Source organism: Tenrec ecaudatus, chromosome 1 (genome assembly GCF_050624435.1).
Source record: "Tenrec ecaudatus isolate mTenEca1 chromosome 1, mTenEca1.hap1, whole genome shotgun sequence".
Lineage (NCBI taxonomy): Eukaryota > Metazoa > Chordata > Mammalia > Afrosoricida > Tenrecidae > Tenrec > Tenrec ecaudatus.
In genome coordinates this window covers 259,406,074-259,429,960 of record NC_134530.1, presented here as the reverse complement: position 1 = coordinate 259,429,960, position 23,887 = coordinate 259,406,074, and the positions used below count along the sequence as shown (strand labels likewise).

The 23,887-nt window shown below is 46.7% G+C and overlaps 1 protein-coding gene across 4 annotated transcripts in view; it reads left to right on the top strand.

Annotated features, from left to right (window-relative positions):
• Positions 1–15,786, top strand: part of DUSP22 (dual specificity phosphatase 22) — a 63,969-nt gene extending 48,183 nt beyond the window's left edge. For 3 of the 4 annotated variants that reach the window (XM_075531685.1, XM_075531672.1, XM_075531689.1), the window contains 3 exons: positions 8,990–9,064; positions 12,899–13,070; positions 13,532–15,786. In XM_075531685.1, coding sequence (XP_075387800.1) covers positions 8,990–9,064; positions 12,899–13,070; positions 13,532–13,714 — 430 coding nt within the window. In that variant the 3' untranslated portion in view covers positions 13,715–15,786. The remainder of the gene's footprint in view (positions 1–8,989; positions 9,065–12,898; positions 13,071–13,531) is intronic. The other variant, XM_075531681.1, reaches the window with a different exon arrangement.
• Positions 15,787–23,887: the final 8,101 nt, after the last annotated feature.

The following is a 23,887-nucleotide window of genomic DNA, read 5'->3' as shown; positions in this document are numbered from 1 at the left end:
CATATCATTCCACTCTGAAGTCTTCAAAATCTGGCATGCATGCTCCCATGACAGCACCTGTCCACCTGACCAGCACAACTCCAAGCATTCATTACCGTCAGAAACTTAGTATCTCATGTCTGGAACAACATAATTCTGAAGCCTATATGAGCTAAGTTGGTGGCTCTTTCTAGGTTAGGAAAATTTGTTCTTCATTTTCTGCAGAGCTGAATTAATATTTGGTGCCATCCTAATTCTCTTTGTTGAAGAATCTCAAAGTGCTGCTTCTCCAGATCACAGTAGCCACATGAACTAATAGAATTGGGATTTTGCCAAAAGAAGAGCTGGGTTCTCTGGGAACCCCTGTTCTTTGTGACTTTACCGGCTACACTACTGAGACACCAGAAGTAGCCTAGCAAGAAGATAGTTATTGGAGCATGACCTTGACCCCCATGAACTGCGAGGCCAGGCAGGAGAAAAACACACTGTTGGACAACATGAGATGGCATTCCAACAGGGACCACATATACCCTGGTGGCATCTCTGAAGTTGGGTGGCCACCCACTGAACAGGATTATCCTTCTTGGAATGCTCTATAGTTAATAATGTCCAAGTCCTATGCATGCATGCCCTACTTTTCTGGAAGTGACCAAATATAGGATTGTTGAGCATCCTTATAATGTCACTGTTAGATGGCAGAGAGATCACCGAATATGCAGTAAGTTTGTGAGAGCAACTTAATGAAAACTAGAATCAGACTGGTTGAGAAGGGGGAGTGGGTCACATGACCAGGAAAAGGCATGGGTACACAGAAGTGGTGGCAAATATGTACTACCCAAAAATTCTGTTTCTACACACATTTTTGATATGTCCCCAGAAAAATGAATCTTGAAGATTAAGTATGGTTTGAAAGAGACCACTAGGGTTACTAGAAAATTAAGTAACACTGTAGGCCAATACGGAAGGGAATTAGCATTAGAGAACTTCCTTGGTTACTAGTCGTGTCAAGAAACAGAAGTGGTTGGAAGGGCATGGTGCATACGGAAGGAAGTGAACCTCTGCTTTTCTCTAAAGATCATAGCAATCTTCTGGTGGATGTTGTTGGTGGCTATTTCTGGAATGGCTGCTTTCCTTATCTCAAACTGAGGTTCTGACAAAAAGTAGAACTTGTCTATACCTGATTGCCAACGTGATTCTCTAGAACAGTGTTTCCCAAAGTGGGTGAAACTTCCCCCTTGGGGTGCTGAAACAATCCAGTGGGGCTGCAGAAGTAATATATTCCTACACTAAATAAGTTTGGGAACCTGTGTTCTAGAAGAATCAAAATATAAGCATCATGACTGTGCACTGTTCATCACTGCTTGCGTTCCCTTGGGAACACCACCACCCTGTCTAATGTGGTCTGGGTGCTCATGTTGATTCATGTGTGTCCTATCAAGTACAGAGTAGTACCAAGCAGTCCTGTGCTGTAGGTAAGTGAGCACTAGGCCTAGCAGCTAACATATATAGACAACAGCCAATTCCATCTACCTTGAGCAAGTAATTAGAACCCTTTTAAATCTATAAATAATCTCATCGGAAAAATGCCTGCATTCATAATTTTTAAAGCCGATTTTATATGTGAAATCACTAAGCACATTCAAAAATAAGATTCTATTCTTACGCTACTCAAATTGCATCAATGTATTTTGAGAGTTACAGAAAAGGAAGTTGAATACAAAATTTTGGTGCTCAAAGGTCAATTATGGCCTTCAGAAGATGTCTTATGTTGAAAGACAAGGGACCAAAGGACACTACATCTTCTTTTCTGAACTGTGTTGTCTTACTCAAATCCTTCAAATCGTACACATTTTCTATCATACATGTCCTCTACCAACACTAACCAGCCATCACCGATGGAGCTTCTCTGTAATATCTGAACTCGTTCTCTAAAACCAATAGTAAAGAGTCTTAATTCAATTTGTTAAGTCTATGATTGTCCCATTTTAGTGCATTCCTGGCATCTGGCTGAACATGTGGAGTCTGCTGCAGAGCTCAGTAGCTTCAGTAATAGTTAAACAGCTTAAATGTGAAAGTGAATGACAAAAAAAAATCCTCATATTGCTCTTCAAAGATTTATCATCCTTTCCTTTGAGGTTGTATAGCAATTGAACCGTCTGTTTCAGTTGGAAAAATAAGTCAAGACCCACTCTACCTAAAGGCAGAAAAGACAGTGCTCTTGTGTTGAGTGTTGTACTTATAAGCATGTGTGTGATTCATAGGAGGGGGGGGTTATTTATCAATCCATCAGGAATAGCAAAAGCATATACACATAAATATGCCTATTAGCATTTGAAGTATCCACGACTCCTGACATATTTCTTGCTATATTGAAGTACAAAACCACAAAGGACACCATGGATTTCTGTTTGCAACTTTGAATGGACTCAGTAGGTTGGGAGACAGCTTATAAAATAGTCTGCGTTCTTGATAGCTGTTGCCAATGTTTCATTGAACAGCTTGGGAGTTTTTAATGATGGGTGTATGTTTGTGGCATAATCCACCTCTTGGCCTCGAGTGGGCAGGTGGACCCCTTTTTGGTTTGCACCTCTGGTCCACTGCATATTGCCTGGTTAATTACCCCCAAAACATGAAGGGCACAAGGGAAGACATGAGCCATCCCTTTCTGTATCATCAGCCCTCGTTGACAGGAAATAGTAACCCACAGGAGGGAGAAGAGAATTACGGGGTGGGGGGTCAGCTATTGGGAGGTTTGATTAGTAGTATGAGATGTTGAACACAAAATTGATGAGCCCCAGTGGTATAATGGTTATCTGTTGGGCTGTGTTCTGCAAGGTCAGCCGTTCAAAACTACCAGCCCCTCTGAGGGAGAAAGACGGAGCTTTCTACTTTCATGAAGAGTTACAGCCTCACAGAGGCAATTCAACCCTGGCCTATAGGGTCACTATAAGTCAGTGTCAACTGGATGATTACTTTTTGAGTTGTTTTTAATTCAAAATGGGGGAGAGAAAAACCTAGAAGTTATAGTTAATTCCTGAGGCTGGCCTTAGAGTTCCTATATTTAGTGACAAAATAAATTCTAGAAAACTATATTGCTTAGATATAAGTTTGAAGAATGACTTCAAGCTGGTATAATTTAAAGTCTTACTACCTAAATCTTGCCCCCAAATTTCTACAGAGGAAGGGGTGATTCAGGCTTAACCATACTTAGCTAGAGGCTTTTGACCTTTAAGATTAACTGTTCACACTTGGCATTCAGTTAATGCATACTGCACAAAAAGGTCAATTTCCTGTCTCAGCCTTACTCCTCGAGAATCTCCCACTGTGGTCTTCTAGGAACTTAAAATGTAGAAACCTGGTTTGAGATAACATTCAAACCAAAACCAAACTCCGTGCTGTCAAGTGCATTCCGACTCATAGCAGTCCTGTAGTGCACGGTAGAACTGCCTCCATAAGGTTTCCCAGGAGCTGAATGAATCTCTACAGAAGCAGGCTGCCGCATCCTTCTCCCGCGGAGCCACTGGTAGGTTTGAACCACCATCCTGTCGGTTAGAAGTTAAATACTTAACTACTGTGCCACCAGGCGTCCTTGAGATAGCATCAACACATTCACATGTTAGCTCCGTTCCGAGTGCCTCGCCGTGCAGCAGACAGGAAATGTAAAAGTTCACATTCTCATAGTTTCAGCAGCCCCGCAGCCCCGCAGGGTGGTTTGGGGATGCTTTTGTCACACTAGAGGCCCTGTGAGTTTGCAGGATAGATGCACGTGCTGCTTCCAGATTTGCTCGATAGCGGGGACAGGCTACCAGTGATGGCTTTGGGGAGTAATAATGTGCTTGCTGGCTTCACCTCAAATGCAAAATGCTAATTCACAGGACTCTCCCAGTATTAGGTTGAGACACTAAGTTTTTATGCATTAGGTCATTTATGAGCAGTTATGTATAAGGTTATATTTCAGTGCACTTTAGTAAGGCATCACTGTATCTTCAGATGGATTGCTTGAATGTATATTAACTTTTAGTTACTCATTTTTAATAGATAGTCGATATTCTACTAGATGCTAATTTGAATGTATATTAGTATTTTTTATGTGGGTCTCTCTTAGGGAATGATTAATGGGGTTTGTTTTGTTTTGTTCTGTCAAGTGTGAGGGTGTTTGTACCAGGCTCTGCTGCTGTCACATTGTGTCACCACAGCAGAGATTGCATGCAGAACTGACCAGGTTTCTGATTATCTTGATTTTTTATTGTTTTGGTCGAAGAGGAGGCATTATCAACACAACCCCTATATCAAACACACCAGCAAAGCTCCTTTGCCTTATCCCATCTCCCTGCCTTCTTATCTCTTCTTTACTTAGTTTATCCAATGCCTTCTGCCCTGTTAGCTCTTCTTTTCTCTCATGCACACTTCCATGATGAAGAACAGCTTTGGCAAAATCAGAGCGAGGCGAGCCCTGAGAGTCGTGCGGACTGCCTCCATACGTGCACACACATGCGGTACTGTCCCCCAAGTAGGCAGGCAGCGCAACCGTTCCCTGCTCACAGAGAGAAGAGAAAAGGAAGGGAAATGTGTGAAGAGTGTTTTTATAAAACTTCACTTATTCAACTTAGAGAACTATCTTTGAGTCGTTGACTCTGTCACCTTTGACTTTTTTGGAATTGAACTGTTATTTTGTGACAGGAGGAGAAAGGCCTTTTCAGTTTATTTTTGAAACGACCTTATGTGGTAAATATAAAGTGTGAAATACCCAAGCCCAGTGGTTTCCCATGTGGGCCGTGCTACCTGTGTGAAAGCTGAGGGTCACTGATAGAAGTGTGAGTTGGTGCTGTAGGTTTAAGACCTTCCTCTTTGCACCTGGAGGGACTGGGACTTCCAGATCAGGGAAGGCCTGGGGGTGGCAGGGCATGCTTTGACCCATTCTGATCCGGAAAGGAAGCAGCTGCATTTTCCCAGGACTGGACCGAGAGAGAACACTGTCCCCGTTTTTTAATGCATACCTTTCAGGTGGAAGAAAAAAAAGTCTAATGGTGCTTGTCTTTCCTGGTTTTCTTATCTATATAGACCACACATACATATACCATATATACATGCACATGTGTGTACACACAGAGACATTTTTGTGGCTTTTGCAGTCAAATGCAACCTGGTCTTTGGGGTCAAACTCATTGCCATTCAAGTAGCATGACCACATCCCCAGGGTCCCTGCAACCCATTTAACAGAGTACCTGTCAGTAGGCCGGGACTGCCTCAGATCCATAGTAAGGGGTCACAACCGCCAGACCTTGGAGTCTCAGAAGAAGTACTTAATCTGCAGCTCCAGAATGAGCCAGCCTTCCCTCCCATGTGTCAGATGTGCAGGGGGTTACCAGATGCCTGCCCTGGCCTCTCTGTGGCCGCCTCCAGGGCACAGAGACCTGGGTGCCCGCCGCACCTTGTGGATGGGAGCAGGCTACAGCAAGAGAGTGAGGGTGCCAGTGTCTTAGCCACGCCAGACTGGTTTCAGTAGGGTGAAGCTTCTGCTGACCTGGGATCTCCCAGCACAATTGATTGTGTAGTTTGCCGTTTGCTTGAGAGGTGTAGGTAGCCCGCAGACTCTGTTGTAACAAGATTAAGTAGTGCTTCCATTGGATAAGGCTCTCTCACTCTATTTGGATGAGACTCACTCCACATGTATTTTTTATATCAAAGTAAAAGCTAACTGCTTATAAAGCAAAGAGCAGAAATAGGGAACTTGTGTTCATTGAAACTGCTTGTGGTAGGGAGGGGGCTTTAAATGTGTGCTTCTGCTTCATGTGGGAATTGTGCAATGCAAGGACTAGGTCCCGGTACTTCCCACTATGAAGGAGGGGGGTTCAGTGAACAGGACTTGGGCTTATGTCATTAGTTTCCCTGGAAATAACTCCCTTCTGTAGCACAGTTGGAGTTTAAATCAATAGTAAGCTCATCTGCCTTCTGAATTTTTTTTTTTTGAAAAGGCATTTTTAAGAATGTCTGCTTGGCTTGGTCTTATGGCTAATTATATATATTATGTATATGTGGCTAATTATATATATATGAATGAGCCAGGCTTCTTGTGGTCAACCCTGAGCACCTGTGTACCTGTCCCCTCCCTACTCACCTGTGTCCTTGGGCTGGGCTATATTGTGGCCTGGTCCCTTATGTCATGCCTGAGCCCAATAGCCCCTGTTCCCCCACAAAAGTGGAGGGCACGTTGTTCCATGAGTTGGCCCTGGACTTGTTTCTAGACACAGCTGGGGCCGAGTAGACATAGGCCTGGGTGGGGGAGGCATCCTCCTGGAGACCTCCAGGCCTTCAGATGCCAGGTCATGGTGGGCACTGTGCTGACTTTGAGTCAGCATTTGGCTGCATGAGGGTGTCCCCAGCCTACCTTTTTTTTTTTTTTTGAGATAGTCACTTTGGAAACAAGCTTGAGCCCACCGTCTATAAGGTGGTGATGAGTTGGAATGAGCTCCATTGCAGTCAGTGAGTTTTATCATGGCGATGTTTGGCGCATCTAGGTGTCAGTGCTGGACATAAGCTATTTTTATTCTAAAGTTTCAGTAGATTTAGTGTCTCCTTTGCAAGTCTGTGTGTCCCTAAGGTGCAGAAGTGTGTCCTAGCGGTAGGGCTTCTGACCGTGCAATTGCTGTACTTTGAGGTAGCCATGGGTGTGTTCTCCCGTCATGTGGTTGCACTGGGTTCATCTCAACCTGAGAAGCAAACAGAGCCAGAGGAGTCTGGCTGCTGGATGGAAGAGTCTACACTTAGGACAAACCGGTAAAGGTGCGCATCCCCCACTAAGCCCATCCTGAAGCGATTTTTAGGCCCTTCCATGACTCAGGATCTAGGGTGCAGACAAGCAATGTCTGCCAGGAGTGGGGTGGAGTTCCTGCCTGGAGATCCCACAACACAGATGGCAAATAGGGAACCTGTAGCTGCTTCTAGCCAGAAACCTTGACCTAGGATCTTAAAATATTTAAGTAGTCACTGCTATCACATAGATGACATTTGACTATAAATGACAGAATACCTGATCAGCAGTCTTTTACGTTAAGAAGACATTTACCGCAATCATGTGCCAGGAGGATGACTCCTGGGGCTCACCCTTCCCCCCTGCCCCCACCCCTCACTTGGCTCTGGTGCCTTGCTTATCATCTGGGCTGCAAGGTGGCAAGTACACTCTGTTCAGTGCATGACACCTGGACAACACAGAGAGGCCACACTCACCCACAGTTTTTCTCTTGTCTCATTGACCAGACCGGGAGGGCCCAGAGAATATTCCTGAAGGTGAGCCCTCTGCCCCTCTTGTCAGTCTGTTCAATTGTCAATGTTGGCTCTAGCTCCAACGCGTCAGAATCAGAAGACCCTTGCACAGTTTAGATGGCAGGCTTTGCTAAAGACCACGGCCTAAAATGCCTCTTACTATACCCTACCTACCATCCCTTCTTCCCCCAGCCACCCACCTCATCCCATGCATTTTGCATCCCTACTTTGCCTCTGAGTGCTGCTTCACAACCCCCTGCAAGGTCTCTTTCTGGACTAACACTTAAGAGCTCAGGATTCTAGCAAGAATCCGTTCTGGTGTGCTGTGTACCAAATCGGTTTTGGGGAATATAGTTGCGCTTCCAGGGGTCTCTTCTTCATAAACTAATAACTGGGGGCATTTGCCACAGAGAATGTTCCCTGAGCAGGTTGTCAGTGTGCTGGTAGTGACAACGTTCACGTAAGGGTTTGGAGTCCCTGATGAGCTTTCCCCCCATCCTCCACAGAAAACCAATGCTGGAGGGATCCTGCATTTGTTATGCCCTGCCCCTGCCATGACTCAGGGTCTAGGCTGAACTTCAATGAAACGCACGTCTTACATTATTGTTAGAGTGTGTATTTGTGCACGTAACTGTGTGTGTAGTATGGCACGAATATGACTATATTTACTTGTAACTGTGTGTGTGTGTGTGTGTGTGTGTGTATGTGTGTATCGACAGTGTCTTTTTCTGCCACCTGCCCGCCTGGCTATCACTACCTAAATGACCTCATTGTAACATGTCTGAGTTTGCTATTCCTATTACATTCATTTGCTCTGCTATCCCTCATGAGACAGCAACTGAGGTTTTATTTTGTTTTCAGTCAGAGCTCCGACTTATTTATCTCAGTCTCTTACATCTTATTAGAGTTCCTGGGTAATTGTCATTGCTCAATCAGTATTTAAAGTGACAAGAATTTCATTAATGGGTAACTTTTGGAGCTTAACAAGACTTTCCAAAGTAGAAGGCCTCTACCTCACCTCACATTTTGGAATGCCGTCAGAACCCTGAAGTTTACAGACTCGTCAAAGCACAGAGCGTGAATCCTAGTCGCCTTTGTATCTTGAGGATGTAGGTCAATGCTTTGTTTATTTGTAGGTCCTTCATCAGTGGTTATTGCTTGAGTGAGTACTCAGAAAGGAGTGGAGCCCAAAGCTAAAGGCCAAAGGAAGGACTCTCGCACCTGTGGTTCTAGTTCGCAAAGCAGGTTTACACGTATCCTCTCATAGCTCCCACTTTATAACAGAGAGTAGAAGCAAAAAGACTTTCCCCAGAAAAGTTGCAGAGCAAGGATTGAGCCATCATTTTCATTCCCAATAGCACGGTAAGAACCTGAAGGAAGGGGGACCGCACAAAGTGGGACTGGACCGCTCTCAGAGAGTCGTTGTGCGCTTCTCAAGAACCAGAGCACAACAGCGTGGGTGCCATTCTCAGTGGTCAGGGGTGATGCAGCTCATCTCTGGCGCAGTGTGAGGAGCTGCCCAGCAGTGGGGACACAGGTAATCAGGGCTGGTGGGCAGGGCACAGGAGTCCTTACAGAAAGAGATTCTGAAAACCCCAGTGCTCAGATGCTCAGACCTGACAGCACTCCGGGCGACAGTGTGGGATGGGGCCCTGAGGCCTGCTCTAGAAGCCTCGGTGGACTGTGTTCTATCACTGTTAAATAAAATGAAGTGATGCTTTTTTCCCTTTTCTTTTCTCTTCCCTAGGACAAGGCATTTCAAAGAAAGTATTAAGTTCATCCACGAGTGCCGGCTGAAAGGGGAGGGCTGTCTTGTGCACTGGTACGTAGGTCTCGGCTGCAGAGCTCCATCAGGTTCCGGGCATTGGCGGCTTTTTGAGGTGTGATTATTTGATCTGCTAGTCATTGTTGCCACCCTGAAAATCTTAAGCACAGGCTCCATTCTGGCCCCTGCTGTTGTGTAACTCATCCTTTGCTTCTGTCTGAAGAAAACCCTCCTTGCTTTTTCCTCGTCGCCCCTTGTGAGGTGGTCTGTAGGGCCCATCGTGCTTGCTGAGCAGCAGACACCACCCCTGCCATTCCAACGTCCTGGAGACATTCGGAACTTTTCTTGATGCAGTTTTGATTGCACGTGTGGATGTCAGCCTGGCTGTAACGCCATAAGCACTGTCACTGCTCCACTTGACAAATTGAGGCTTTTACGTGACGTGGCCTCTTACTACATTGCTTTGATAGCTTTGGGGCAGATTTCTAGAATGAACTGTTTGCCAGCAGCTATCCCTTGTACTCAGATGTACCTCGTGCAGATCCACACATTTGTGTGTTTATGTACACACACACACATGAACACAAGAATATTTGCACATGTACCTAACCCCCAAAAAGAGCTGTTAGTATGGTTCTGGCGCATGATGAATTCTTCATGAATGCATGCTGCCTTTGTTCGTTGCTGTGAGTAATTTTACTAATAGCAGAACTGGGAAGCCAGTAGCTAACACTTTGAGCCAGGACTGTGCTGGGGTCTTCAGCTGCACCTTGAACGTGTCACTTCTCTGGCATGGGACTGTTAATCACCCGAAGAGCAACAGTCTTTTGATTTCCCAAAAAGAAGTTGCTACTGAAATGTGCACCCTTGGGAAATGTGGTCTCCCCTGGGAGGTGCTGTCGAGGCAGGGGCAGCCCCACTTGGTAGGGAGGGACTCACATGACTGCTAGAGAGAGCCCTGAGAAGCAGAGTTTGACCTAAAAGCGGGTAGGCCGGTGGGGGGAGGTGGGGGCGGGGGGACTAAGTAGTTTGGTTGCTCTAAGAATGGTAAGCTGCAGTTTTATGCAGTTCTTGAACTCGTGTGAGTTTTGCAGGCATTACGATTTTCGTTTACATGAGCTCCAAAGCACTCTTAAGGGGGTGCAGGTGGCGCTGTGGTAAGGGTTACTCTGAAACCCTGCTCCTCAGCTCTGTCTGCCTCCTGTGGGAGTAGCCTCTCCAGGCTGGGATGATTCAGACCTTCAGAGCTGTGGCTCATGGCAGGAGGGGCTGCTACAGGGAGTGCGGTTTTATTATTTATATTTGAATATGAGTAGGTCTAGTAGTCTAGGGATCTGAATTCATGTAGTCTGTATGTATATCTGAAGATACACTTCTCAAAGAGTGAGAAATTTGCTAAACTTCCCCGTTTTAAACCGTTGCTCAGAGTACTTTAAGTTTGACACAGCACTGCCTCATTGAACTGCCGATGATTTGCATATGCATTTAAAATTGGCCCTTACTCAGCCCGCTAGAGCTCATGAACCGTTATTGTCCTAAGGTGTCCCCGTGGCCACCTGCCAGAGAGCATGGCTGAGGGTGTCAAGTGGACCTGCTTTTACACTCAGCCTGGTGTATGAAAATAAGATGCAAACAATGTCTGTATCTAGTGGGCTACAGATCTAGCCTACATTATATCTATGAAAGCTAGACTTTTAAAACTGAAGTATTTTGAACTAATGCCAGTCAAAAATGAATTTATCACATAGATCTTGGGACCCTTGATATGCTAGATCACCTTGGCATATACTTCAGTGTTTTATCTGAGAAAGCGGAAAATACCTGAGATGGGTTTAGGAACAATAGAGGATTGTGAAACATGTGTCTCTAGCCATGTCTGTAGAAAGTCAAGAACGAATGAGACTAGAGCGACTGAAGAGTGTCAGCCAGCTCCTTCTTCTGAAGGTAATTCTCCAGAGGAGGGGGTGCCTAGGAGATGGGTGCATGTCTTTGTGATGGAGATCTAGCTAGGTGGGGCCCTTCAGCATATGGCATCCAGGTGGGATCAGGGTCTCTGAGTCATTCCCAGTTCAGACAAGAGCATAAAAGGTTCAGATCATTGAGTGATGGGCCAGTTGCATGGAGTCTACTCCAACTCAGGACAAGGCCATGAGAGTCAGAGTAAAGCTGTGTGCCCTGGAGGGGGTTCATGGTTGGTTTCTCTGAAGTAGATACCCAGGCTTGGATCCAAAGGCACTTCTGCTCTGGGTGGACTTGAACGTTGTCTGACTTTGCTGTTAGCAGCCGAGTGCATTAACCATTTAGAGATTTCAGAGAGAGAGAGCGAGAGACTGGCAGCTTTGCTCAGAGGGGATGCCAAATTCAAATTAAAAAACAACACAGAAAATGCCCGAGATGTAACTGTAATAAGAATAAATACAAGGACTTCAAAAAGTTCATGGAAATGGAATTAAAAGATAAAACTAAAAAATATAAATTTCATTTCTCAGCATAAACTTCATCAAGGCCCAGATACTTTTATAAAGAACTGAGGATCGTAGGCATTTAACCTTGTCAGTGAAGACTTTGCTGCAGATTAACTAAAGAGAAGTAGGTGCCCTTTAACTAACTCTATGTTTTTAATACTAGAAAATAAAAAAGAAGAAGGAGCAAAAGCAGGACTATAAGGTCGATGCCTACTGATTTCCCATTGAAACTGGCAGAATCGCCCATGTTTGACGACAGGAAGAAGTAGGAGCCTTGCTGCGATGGCAGAGGACTCTGGGGGAGCTTTCCCAGGGAGCTTCTGCTAAAGCTTTGGCTAACGTTGCTGACATCCTCTCATAGTAAGCAGACGTTGCCATTCGTTGGCCCTTCAGAAAGTCAGCAATCGCAATGCCTCGCATCCCCCAGACAGTTGCCAGACCTTTTCTTCTCGCCTTTTGCTTTGACTGGATCCCTTCCATTACTTGGTAGCCATTGCTTAGATTGTGCATGGTCTTCAGGATTGAACTGGTAAAGCCATGTTTCATTTCCTGTTAAAATTCTTCAAAGAAATGCTTCAGGATGTTGATCTCACACGTTCAAGTTCTCCATTGTGCTCTTGGCTCCAGCTGATCTGTGTGCACTGTAGTTTTAGCACCCAGCAAGCAGAAAGTTTACTCAATTTAATTTTTAAATAATTTTTCTCTTTTCCAGTCAGAATTATATAAGCTGAACCAATTAAAAGCTCTATGATTTTAGGCGTAAATTTCTGCGGTTAACCATCCTTCCTCCTCAATTTAGGATGAACAAGGTACATTTCTTCCTTGCAAATTGATGTGGGTGATCTGCTGCTGCGGGTTTCATGTTCAACGTCCTCTTCATTCTCTTAAAATGTTTTCCATTTGTAAACTGGTTTCTTTGGGGGCATTGTCTCCATAAACTTTTTGTAATGTACCTGTGATGTCACCATTCTCCCACCCATGCTTCATCCTAATTTTGATGTTTGTTCGTTAAATTATAGCAGAATTCCTGTTGCTCTGATAGAGGCCCTTTTCAAACCGATTCATTTTGCTTCTTAGAACCCCATAGCAGAATCCTATTCATACATGCCATAACAAGTTAGTACAAGTTTATTTTGGTGCAAAACAAACCACATGAAAGAACTCCGAGATTAATAGTCATTCCCTCCTCCCCCCCCCCCCCCCCAATTCTCATTTTCATGAGCTCTGAAGACCCTATGTACAGGGAAGCCGGCCGATGTCTGTTTCTGGGTGATTTCCCAGTCACTGATCTTGCTGTTCAGGAATAAACTACGGCAGTAAGACCCAGGAGGCCTCGCTGCCCCTGCTCCCTATAGATAGGTGGTAGGGTTGCAAACATGCACTTGCTCTTGGAGTCCCTCATGTGTGCCAATTTCTTGGCCTGCAGCCTGGCCGGTGTCTCCAGGAGCGTGACCTTGGTGACGGCGTACATCATGACCATCACTGACTTTGGCTGGGAAGACGCCTTGCACACCGTGCGCGCAGGTCGATCGTGTGCCAACCCCAACCTGGGTTTCCAAAAACAACTGCAAGAGTTTGAGAAGCATGAAGTCCACCAGGTAATCCATCCTCAGGGGATCAGTGAGTTACGGAGACAGCATCCTTGTCTACTAGTGCGCACGCACAAAGGGTAGCGGGTCCCAGGACAGGCGAGCTCACAGATTCATGAAGGTCACCACTGACCACCGTGCAGCAGCAGAGCCTCAGACTCTGACCCTGTGTGCTTTTTGCTCTGTGCTGTCTGCTCTGAAAACCTCTGCATTAGCTTCAGGGTGTCTTCCTTTTGGCGAAGGGCCATTTTTCTTGGTTTTGCTCCTTTTCATGCCCAGACCAAACCCTTGAAAAAGCCTACATTTCTCTTAATCAACATTGACAGTTCCACCGCATAGCATGGGTTACCTGAAATGTTTTTATTTCCCTGTGCATATTTAGCAAAACCTGTACCATTGTGTGATAGATAAAGTCTCCGGGAAGTCAGGATATCGTATCTGACCTTTCCTCTTGCCTCCAACCTGTCCAGTACCGGCAGTGGCTGAAGGAAGAGTATGGAGAGAGCCCTTTGCGGGATGCAGAAGAAGCCAAAACCATTCTGGGTAAATATAAAGAGCAAGGGCACGTGGAGGCCCAGCCTGGCATGAGGCGGTGGAGTGGCTTCTCAACACTGGCTCCTCTGGCCTGCAGTGACTATACGTCGGAGACCTAATGGAGAGGGATCCGGCCTTCACTCTCTGACCCTGCTTGTCTTCGGCGCCTGTGTGTGTGCATATGGTGTGCTGGATGCCTCTGCAGCCTGGGACCGGGCGAGGGATCAGGCCAGGAAAGGGTGTTAGCGGGCGATGGTGGTGGTGAAGCTCTCGACTCCTTTCACTGGTACTCCTCCTCTCCTGGCCTTGGCCTGCCCACACCTTCGCTTGCTGCACCAGAGGACGCTGCTCCAATGCCAGACGCTGACCACCAAGGGTGTGTGCGTGCCCGGGTCTGTGAGAGCACATGCATTTGTGTGCATACCTAGGTCAGCATGGTGTACACCCCGTGAGGGTGTGGTGTGGGTGTGTATGGGTGTGTGATATATGCAGATATGCATCATATATGTGGGAGTGTCAGGCACAGAGATGTGTGTGTTCGCTATGTACACCTCAGGTGCATATGGAACCTAGGATCAATACTGCCACCAAAGTCACAAATTACATGATACTTGGATTTGTGTCACCATCTATTCCTTTGTCTCGGTCCCCCAGCCTCCCGTCCTGAAGGCGTGCGAGCGCCCCGTCTGGAAAAGCTGTGCCGAAGGCAGCATCTGTGCCTGGGGCAGGTGCAGCTAGCTGGGGCCTAAGGCCGCAGGCAAAGGGGCTAGGTTACGGGGGCTGGGTTCTGAACTGCTCTTCCCACAGTGCTTGTGCCCATCCTGGGTCCTCACGGCCTTAGCCGTGTCTCTGAGTTCTGTGGGTCCTCTGCGATCTGGGGGCTTCTCCTGGACCCCACTGGAGCTGGAATCAGTGTGTGCCAGGGCCTTCACCCTGCGGCTGCCCAGGCGCACAGCTGTGGCGGCTCCTGCTGGGCGGCAGGCACTCTTACTCTTCGATGTCTCAACACACCCGTCACACCCAGTAGCCACTTGTGTTCAAAAATGCCTGATTGTTTCTTACGCACCTTTGTGTATGCTTTGGATTTGGTATTTGACCGCAGCTACCTCACTAGAAATTTTTGTAAAGGTGTTTTCTGTTAGTCCAGTCAACTCTGTCCCAAGTGTTCAGCCACTAAGGCGCTGAAGCCACAATGGAGAAGCTTCAGTTCCATCCAGCTCGCCATGGTTTTTAACTTGGACTCCAGTAGGGATGCTTCCAGGTGATTGTGCTCCGCCTTCTGGCCTGGCCAGAGGGTCAGAGACCCTGAAGTCGCCATGTGGGCAGGTCTGCGCACCCCATCCTTCATGCCAGTTTATGCTCTTGAAGAGCACAGAGCCACAGGCGCCGGAAAAACTAGAGCTGGTCTCTGCCAAACAGTGCTGCAGCCCAGTCTCCCCGGCTGCCTTTCCAGGAGAACCACAAGGAGCACCAAGCCAGGTAGATGTGGATTGAGGTGAGCTTTGGGGGGAGAGGGATGAAGTTGCCACATTCCACATACCACATCCCCATGACCGAACCAGAATCATCTACAAGATTCTTGTTTTCCTTGAACCAAAAAGAAATGTAAATATGTCAATAGAAGAAGTAATTTCGAGTGGTAATTAGCATGGGTGTATAAACATGTGTGTGCATTTCTGAACATTTCATTGTCTTCCTGTAGATGTTGAAATGTTTTAATATTGGTTGCCAGTGATGTTCTTTCTCCACAGCCTCTCCTGGAATTCTGAAATATTTGGACTTCCTCAGAAGAGTGTAATGTACCGGATACTGCTGAGAGATTGGAAAGCAACAGTGTTTAGGCTCATGCTGCTAAAAACCTAGAGTTGATTTTTCAGTGCTCAGTGGGGACGTGTAAACTGCTTCTTTTTCCATTTTAAATTGTGTGCATGGGCATCATGATGTCACTTGTTGAGAACTAACTCTTAACAAGCCAAGCTGTTTTTTCATCTGTACCTTAACCCTGCCGCCTGGGCTGTCTGTTCAGTGACTGTTAGGGCTGGAGATGGCTTGTCATGGGCAGGCAGCCATGGGGGGGTGGCAAGCCACAGATCTCTGGGGTGTGTGTTACCCGTGGTTTGTGTCTTTCAGGGTGGAATTTACCCAAAAGCTACGCATTTCGGTTAATAAAGGGCAACTTGGCCAAATTTGATTTTGTGTGTGCTCTGTTTCTCCCTTCTGCAGGGCGCCGCTCTGCCTGTGAGGCCGGTGGGCGGGGCTGCCTCTCTGAAGAGGCTCTTGGGTTTCTCACACCCTACACACAGTGCAGTGATTTCTCGTGAGAGCGAATGCTCCTCCGCATGAGCTGAAAGGAGGTAGGGTGTTGGCATTAATTGTTGCCTGTGCAGCGCAGGGATGGAGCTTCCGTGCCCTGGGAATGCCGTGCCAGCAGTGGGCTCCACAGCCCAGGAACTCAGAGCATTTTCTGAGCTGAGCTCACTGAGCTGTGGTTTGAAGTTTGCAACTGGCTTGGAGAGCTACATAAGTCAGTTTCCTAAATGTTTCCATGGAAATCTGTTGAGGGAGGAAGAAACGTAGCTTTTTACCCTAGGTTGAGAGCAGCGGTTCTCAACCTGAGGGACAGGGCTCTGGGCCACCAGGGCTCCTCGGGTGTATCAGGTAGCTCCTATAATAGCACTTGGCATCCTGCTCAGCAATTTTAGTAATTTCTGAGCTTATCTGCAGTGTGAGCACCGGAATGCAGCTGAGTCCCTGGCACCTACCCCTAGGACATGAGTGAGGAAGGAGGGAAAGGCCCGAGGTCATTGCGCACCATTGCCAGTGTGGTAACTGCTGAGTTTGGGTGATGAACATGGCGCGGCCCACACTGTCTCCACAGACTCAGTCTGGGGAGTTGTCAGAGAGAAGCACCAGGAGGGACTGCCATGCACAACGCTCCGAACAACTCCCAGGAAACTGGTTCCAGAAGCTGTGCTAACACTTTGTAGGAGTCTTGGCTCTCTCTGGTCACCCCAGGGCATGTGGACACAGGGATGAGCCCCTGTTCACCTCCCCAGCCCTGGCGGCTCCCCTTCCCTTCCCCCCTTGCCCATGGATTTGGGACAGGAAGAGCCATGTGCAGACAAGCCACCATGAACCTGTGGGTTTGGCTGTATGTAATTTCTTGGCTTCTGCACACTGGACTAGTACCTGCTCTGCAGATTTGTAAGGCTCAGGCTGGCCACGTGCAGGCTCGCTGTGGGATGGCTGTTGTTGGGCCAGACTCTGTCCCAAGTTAAGGAGGAAGGGCGGAGGGCGCTAGACAGGGAAAGGCATATTACCTATGCCACGAGCTGATGCCAGGAAGCCACACCCGTACACACATTAAGACCTCCTTCAGTCTGGGCTTCGAGCTGGCTGTTGCTGCCAGAGTGCTCCACACAAAACAAGGCACTGGCACACCCACAAAGAAGGGTGTTAGGTGAGCACACGGTTCTAGGTCTAGCTGGAAACTAGTGACTCAGGACCACCTGTGTCTCCACCCCACCACCACCACCACCCATCCATGTGGGCCCAGCCGCCAGAGGGGAAAGTACTCGTCACCCTTGTCCTTGGCTCCTGTCCGTAGAAGCAGATCATCACACACATCAAACCTGCCACTTATAGTGAGGGGGTCACAGGTTAATGTTGGAGCTCGCCTGCCTTTGGTTCAAGTCAAGTCTCTAAACCAGTGGTTCTCAACCTTCCTCATGCCCCGACCCTTTAATACAGTTCCTCATGTTATGGAAACCTGCCAACCATAAAATTAATTTCGTTGCTACTTCATAATTGTCATTTTGCTACTGTTATGTATCGGGCAACCCCTGTAAAAGGGTCGTTCGACCCTCCACTCCCCCCAAGTGGCCGCGACCCACAGGTTGAGAACCACTGCTCTAGCGCTTCAACAGAGCTGTGGTGGTGTAGTGGTTACACGGTGGGCTGCGATGCACAAGGTGGGCAGTTTGAAACTACCACTGGCTCCTTGGAAGAAAGGTGGGACTTTCTACTCCCATAAACAGTTACACTCCTGGAAATTCAGGGGCAATTCTGCCCTGTCCTCTAAAGTCAGCAGGAGTCAGTATTGACTGGCAGTGAGTTTGGTTTTGGAGAGAGCCTCAAAAGGAACCTTGGACTACAGCATAGCTTTGCTCTTTAGTGAACCCTGGCCTTCCAACTCAGTCAGTCAGCCCATCAGCCCACCCAAGGTAGGGTACCAGTAACCAGACTCACCGAGACTCAAGAGTTCATATGGCCAGCATCTTAGTTGGTGGGAAAAGGAAAACTAGGAGACTCATCTTACTCCTTGGCCAAGTTAGGTCTCTCGTGAGCAAGGTTTTGGGGAGAGCACATTCACCATGAACATTGTGTGATAAGTCCTGCCTGTCAGGACATGAGCAGGAGAGATGGGGTTTATCTTGACCTGGACCTCGTGCTGTCTGCCTCCTGGACCAACTCTCCCTCTGTTTACCTACCCTCTAACTGACCTACCCTTGTTTAGAGCACATTCATTAGGTATGGGTGTCCCTAAGTCCCTTTAGCAGGGCCACAGCTCTCCCTGGGGATGTGTACCTACAAGGTCCTGTGTTCTGTCTATTTCATTACTGGGTGCTGGTTCCTTCTAGGGTCTGAATAGGTGGGGAACTCCATCTCCAGCCTTGAGGGTTACACAGTGGCACTCCTGTATACAGATAGCAGATAAATTCTAAAGGCTGGTGTATGAGTATGCATGCACATCTGTGCGTTGATGGGTATACATATGCGTATGCATTCATTGTTTTTATGTTAAAGAGCTGATTGCCTCAGTACAGTCCTGTGTGCAGTGGCTAGGGGTGTATTGAATTCATCGCAGTTGGTTAGCAACTACCTACGGAGCTCACAGGAACGGCCCCAAAAGTCAGAGCTCGGTCTGCGTACCAGCCTCTCGTCTCAAAATAGGGAACACAGAATCAACACCCTGTGATCCCACATGAGGTGACTCCTCCCATCCTGACTCTGAGTTATTAATAATTTTATTAAGAATGCTTTCAACATGCTTGTATTTATATACACATTTAACAAGAAGTCACCAAGACTTCAGAGGGTACTTCCTCTTCCCTTTCCTTTCCTTTCTATTGCCCGGAGAAAGGGAGACACTGAAGACAACGGAAAACAACCCAACTCGCATGACACTCCAGGGCTTGAAAAGAGGACTTCATTCCTTCATGGAAGCCCTTAGGCTGCCTGTGCCGCCACCTGGTCAGGGCCCAGCCGAGGGTGTGGATTAGTGTAGCCCCTGAGAGCATGTCATGCCGGCAGGGAGAGGGGCCTTTTGCTTTCTTATATTCCAACTCCTGCAAGAGATTTTGAGGTCAGTGACCATAGTAAAGGGGGTGTAATTATATTAGCATCATTCTGCTGGTATCAAAATTGCGTGTTCTATCTTGCCGGTTAGGTGTAGCCAACATTGGGAAACGTGGACATTAGTAAGCTGAAGTTTGCAACTGCTGAGTCTGAGTTTCTTCTCATCGGGGGAGTGTGTTGCCAGGAGACGGTAGAACATCTGTGAGCTGAAAGTACGAGCTTTCCTGAGAGTAAGCAAGTCACCTTTGCAGGCACCTGGCTTGAGGGGACACCTGAAGGTGCTCTAACCGAGTTGTTATGACTATTTCAAATTTGTTTAGTCACAGCTTCATTGGAAGAGACTTTTTGGTGGGATTAATGCTGAACACATCCTCTGTACAAAGTCCCTGTCAGGTGGAAATGGGGGGAAAAACATTAGGTTCTTTTTGGGTTACCATTTCCTCAGTACTTCAAGGAATGGGGTTTAGAAATAGCCTGGTCACGCTTTTTACCCTCTACCCAGTCTGACCTGAGAAAGTCGTGGTGACGCACTCCCTCCTCCCACCCTGGGCTTGTTCCCCTCGAGCGGTGTGGAAGGAGCACACGCACACTCCTGCACCACACGGCCTGCCCCTGGCCCCGCGTGCCAGTCTCCAGAAGTGCCCCAGCAAGGGCCACCCTCCCTAGGGAGCTGATCCACCATTTGTTGACTGCCTTGGATTTCCCCACGGGACTGATGAGCCTTGTAGAAGAGAAAAAGGCCCCACGAGAGCGTTAGAAAAGGTCGCCTTCTGCTTTAAGAAGGCTGTGTGGCTTCACTGAGAGGCCACTGTGGCATGAGGCTTCCCTAGACGGAGCCTGGGGAAGGCTTCACCTGGGTTTGTGTGAAGTATACTGGTGTTGGCACAGGTGAGAGAGGGGATGCACCTGGGTGTGCCTGAGTATCTCCAGGAGCTGGGTGTGCCCAGATGAGTCACACCTGTCAGCAGGGGACAGACCACCTTCTGCTCTCCCTCAGATTCGTCCCCACCCTGGCCCAGAACGTGGCAGTGTAAGTCCACTGACACTTGGGGCCCAGGTGCCTCTCCAGACAAAACGTCCCAGTCCCTCCACTCAAGCAAGCAACCTGGTAATTTAAAGTTGGTTCTCTAGAATATGAGAGGAAGTCTGGAGGTCAGCCCACTCATGGGAGGACCTTCTTAAGTCTGGCCCGAAAGAAACTCCCTGGCAGAGTTGGAGGGTGCCCAATCTGCTGGTGACACATGGAGGTGGCCAGAGTCTGCCTGGGGTGTTTTTAATATCCAGCCTCAACCATCCTGTGAAACAGGTATTATCCTTGTTATCCAGGTGTCAGATGAGAAACTGAGTCCTCGAGCACTTGAATGAGTTGCCTAGCCCAGCATCTGACCGTGAGCGAGTTAACAGTGGGAATACACTCGTTTCTTCACCAGAGTCTGAGGTGCTCTGAGGTTTCAGCCGAGAGGCTTCTGAAGTGCAGTTTGGGGGAGCATGCACATTCTGATAACCCGCCTCTGAAGGTGAACTCCTGACATGCCAGTCCTGATATGATGTGAGTGGAGAAGAGATTGGTGGAGATAGGTACCGGTGCACAGGAAACATTTCCCCTTTCAACCAAAGCCTGCTCATGACTGACACATGTACCTCTGAGGGCAAGCTCCTGGAGAAGCCATCAGAGTCCTGAGGTTATAGAGTGCACTGAAGGAATGCAAAAATAGGTGTGCAGGGCGGCGCATGCTTGGGAGTGGAATGTGTTTGAAGTCCTTCGGGTGGGGGTATGCTTGTGGAGTAGCATGTGTACCCATTCATGTGTGCAGATTTGGGAAGATGAGTGTGAATGCATGGGGGGACACGTGTGGGTACTTGTGTATGCAGAGGAGCATTCCTATGGTGGGTGGCATGTATACACAGTGTGTGTTAGGGTTATTTTAGGCCCTGTGTCCACCAATGGCAAGGGAAACAAGGTGCAGAGTGCATCCAATGATAAAAGCAGTCTCAGCAATTAATCAGAGGCTTCAATGATCTCAGTGACAAAAGGCTTTCCCCTCAAAAAAGCACTTCTTCGTCTAAGTTCTCGGTATAAACAATTCCTGTGATTGCTTAGTTTTAATAGCATAGACAGAGTTCAAGTGAGCACATTGTAAACATGAGTCCTTCCGTCCCTAATGTGTTCTTCCTAGGTACCAGCTCCACATCATCTACGTAGAAGTTAATGCAAAGAACTCCCAACTAGGAGATGGGACAGGAACTCCACTACTGCCACTTTGTATAGTCCATTCTGGTGATGTGGGATTAGTTCCAGCTTTAGTAACAGCCCATGTGAGAGACACATTTTTGCATGAATCATTGAATGTTAAACTGATGCTGTGCTCTGTGGAGTGTTATTTAAAAGGGCAGCTTCACAGAGAGTGCCCGGCGATCAGAAAGAAAAGCACCTTGGGTCAGACTTGTCTCCAGTAGCACACCAGCCTGTGTGATCCCAGGATTATAAATAATAAAATCCGAATACAGGGTCGGTAATGGTATCAGAACTTAATTTATGGGCACTCAGTGTGCAGAAGGCTATGTATAACAGTGGAAGGCCAGAGTCCATTCGTAAGGACCGCAGGAGGACTAAGCATCTGACCCAAGGCCAGACATGTGATTGGTCTTGTTTGTCACATGGAGAACATTGTACAGCTCATGGCTGACACAGTTAGTTAAAATGTAACAGCGTAGCATTTGATCTCCCCTTTGACCCATTTAAATTTGCTCCAGTTTTAGTCTTTTATGTTTTCCTTTCAATTGTGGCTTTCTCTGTTTATTTTGCTTTTTTATGTCTTGTCCCTCGATTTTGTTTTACGTGTTTTATTTTTCTGTCTATGAAATCCAGGATAGGTAACTCTATAGAGACAGTAACTGTATTAATAGCGACGTAATAACACGGCAGGGGAGATCAGAGAGATACGGAGAGCTAGCAACGAGTCCAAGAAAGAAAAAAAAGTCCTAAAATTGATTGTGGTGGTGATTGCACAACTCTTCTTAATATGACTGAACTATTATTATAGGATATGTGTGTTATATGCCAATAGATTTTTTTTAAATAAAAGGGTAGGTTCAAAATAACCAATGGTAGAACCACTTGAAATATTGTTTAAATTTTTTTACTATGAAGACATTCACAAGCCACAAAAATTGATGCTAAGGAAACAGATATGCAATTTTAGATCTGGTATGCAATGAGATCTTTATGAATCTTTTCAGTCTTACACTTAAAAAAAAATACTTTTACTGGGGGCTCTTACATCTCTCATCACAATCCATACATTCCTCTAATGTGTCAAGCACATTTACACATATGCCGCCGTCATCATTTTCACAGCATTCTCTTCCCACTTGAGCCCCTGATATCAGCTCCCCATTTCTTCCCCCCTCCCTCCCCCACCTGCCCTCTCTCATGAACCCTGGATAAGTTATAGATTATTTTTTCCATATCTTACATCGTCCTCTGTCACCCCTCACCCACTTTGCCATTATTTGTCCCCCTGGGAGGGGGTTCTAGGTTGATCCTTGTGATCCATTCCCCCTTTCTCCCCGCACCCTCCCCTAATCCTCCTCATATCTCTACTCTCCTTGTTGGCTCTGAGTGGGTTATCTGTCCTGGATTCCCTGTGTTACGGGCTCTTATCTGCAGCAGTGTGCATGCTCTGGTCTAATCCGATTTGTAAGGTAGAATTGAGGTCATGATAATGGGGTGAAGGAAGCACCAAAGAAATCTTACCTTTTTAAGGTATGTTTACATACCTTTTGATCAATGTGAAAGTTATAAACATTAAAGTAAGTGTTCTTTGCTCAATAATTAATGAAGATAGATTGACAAATCTGGTTATCCTAATTTTTGAATACTATATAGAGTCAGCGGAGCCCTGGTAGTGTAGTGGGTTATTCATTTGGCTGTTAACTGTAAGATCAACAGTTCAAATACCCCAACAGCTCCTTGGGGAAAAGATGTGGCCTTCTACTTTCTTAAAGAGCTACAGCTTTGGAAACCCACAGGACCCTCCCTCTAGGGTCCCCATGAATCAGAATTGACTCTATGACAGTGAGGTGTGTGTGTGTGTGTGTGTATATGTGTATATATATATGCCCCAGTTCAAAATGATTAGCCCATATGCATAGTTAAGGCATGAAAAAGGCATCCTGGTAGTACTATAGTGAAGCATTTGCTGCTAATTGAAAAGTTGGCAGTTCAAACAAACCCAGTGGCTCTGCCGAAGAAAGATGCTGTGACCTGCTCCCATGGAGACGGCAACCAAGAAAACCCTGTGAGGCAGGTCTCCTCGGTCCTATGGGGTCTTTATGAGTCAGCATCCACTCTGCAGCATGCAACAACAAAAACAAGGGACAAAGTCAGAAGTCATTTTTTAATTAATGTGACTGAGCAAGGTCTATGTCTTTCTCTATTTTTCAAAGACTATTACCCATGCATGCTACACCATGCTTTATTTGTGATTAGAAATAAATATTTCACAATATACAATGACATACTGTTTTGTGATTAATCACTACACTTTAATTATGTTTAATTTGTAACAAGGAAAGTACATCCTGCATGTCAGCTATTTACATGACAATTCATAACAGTAGCAAAATGAAGTAGCAACGAAAATAATGTTATGGTTGGGGGTCACCAGAACATGAGGACCTGTATTAAAGGGTCTCAGCATTAGAAAATTGAGAACCACGTCAAAATAGAAAGCTTGATTAACAGTCTGAGTTGGTGGAATGCAGTACGAGTCAAAGATATTTTGGTATTCGGGAAGTTGATGGATGTCCTTATCAAGGTTTGTCACCGATCTACATTTCACCTTTTTGAAATAAGAAAAACACCCCGACACTTGAGTTTTCCCATAGCAGTGTCCTCGTCAGCTGTGTTCAACATCACAACCATTTCTGTG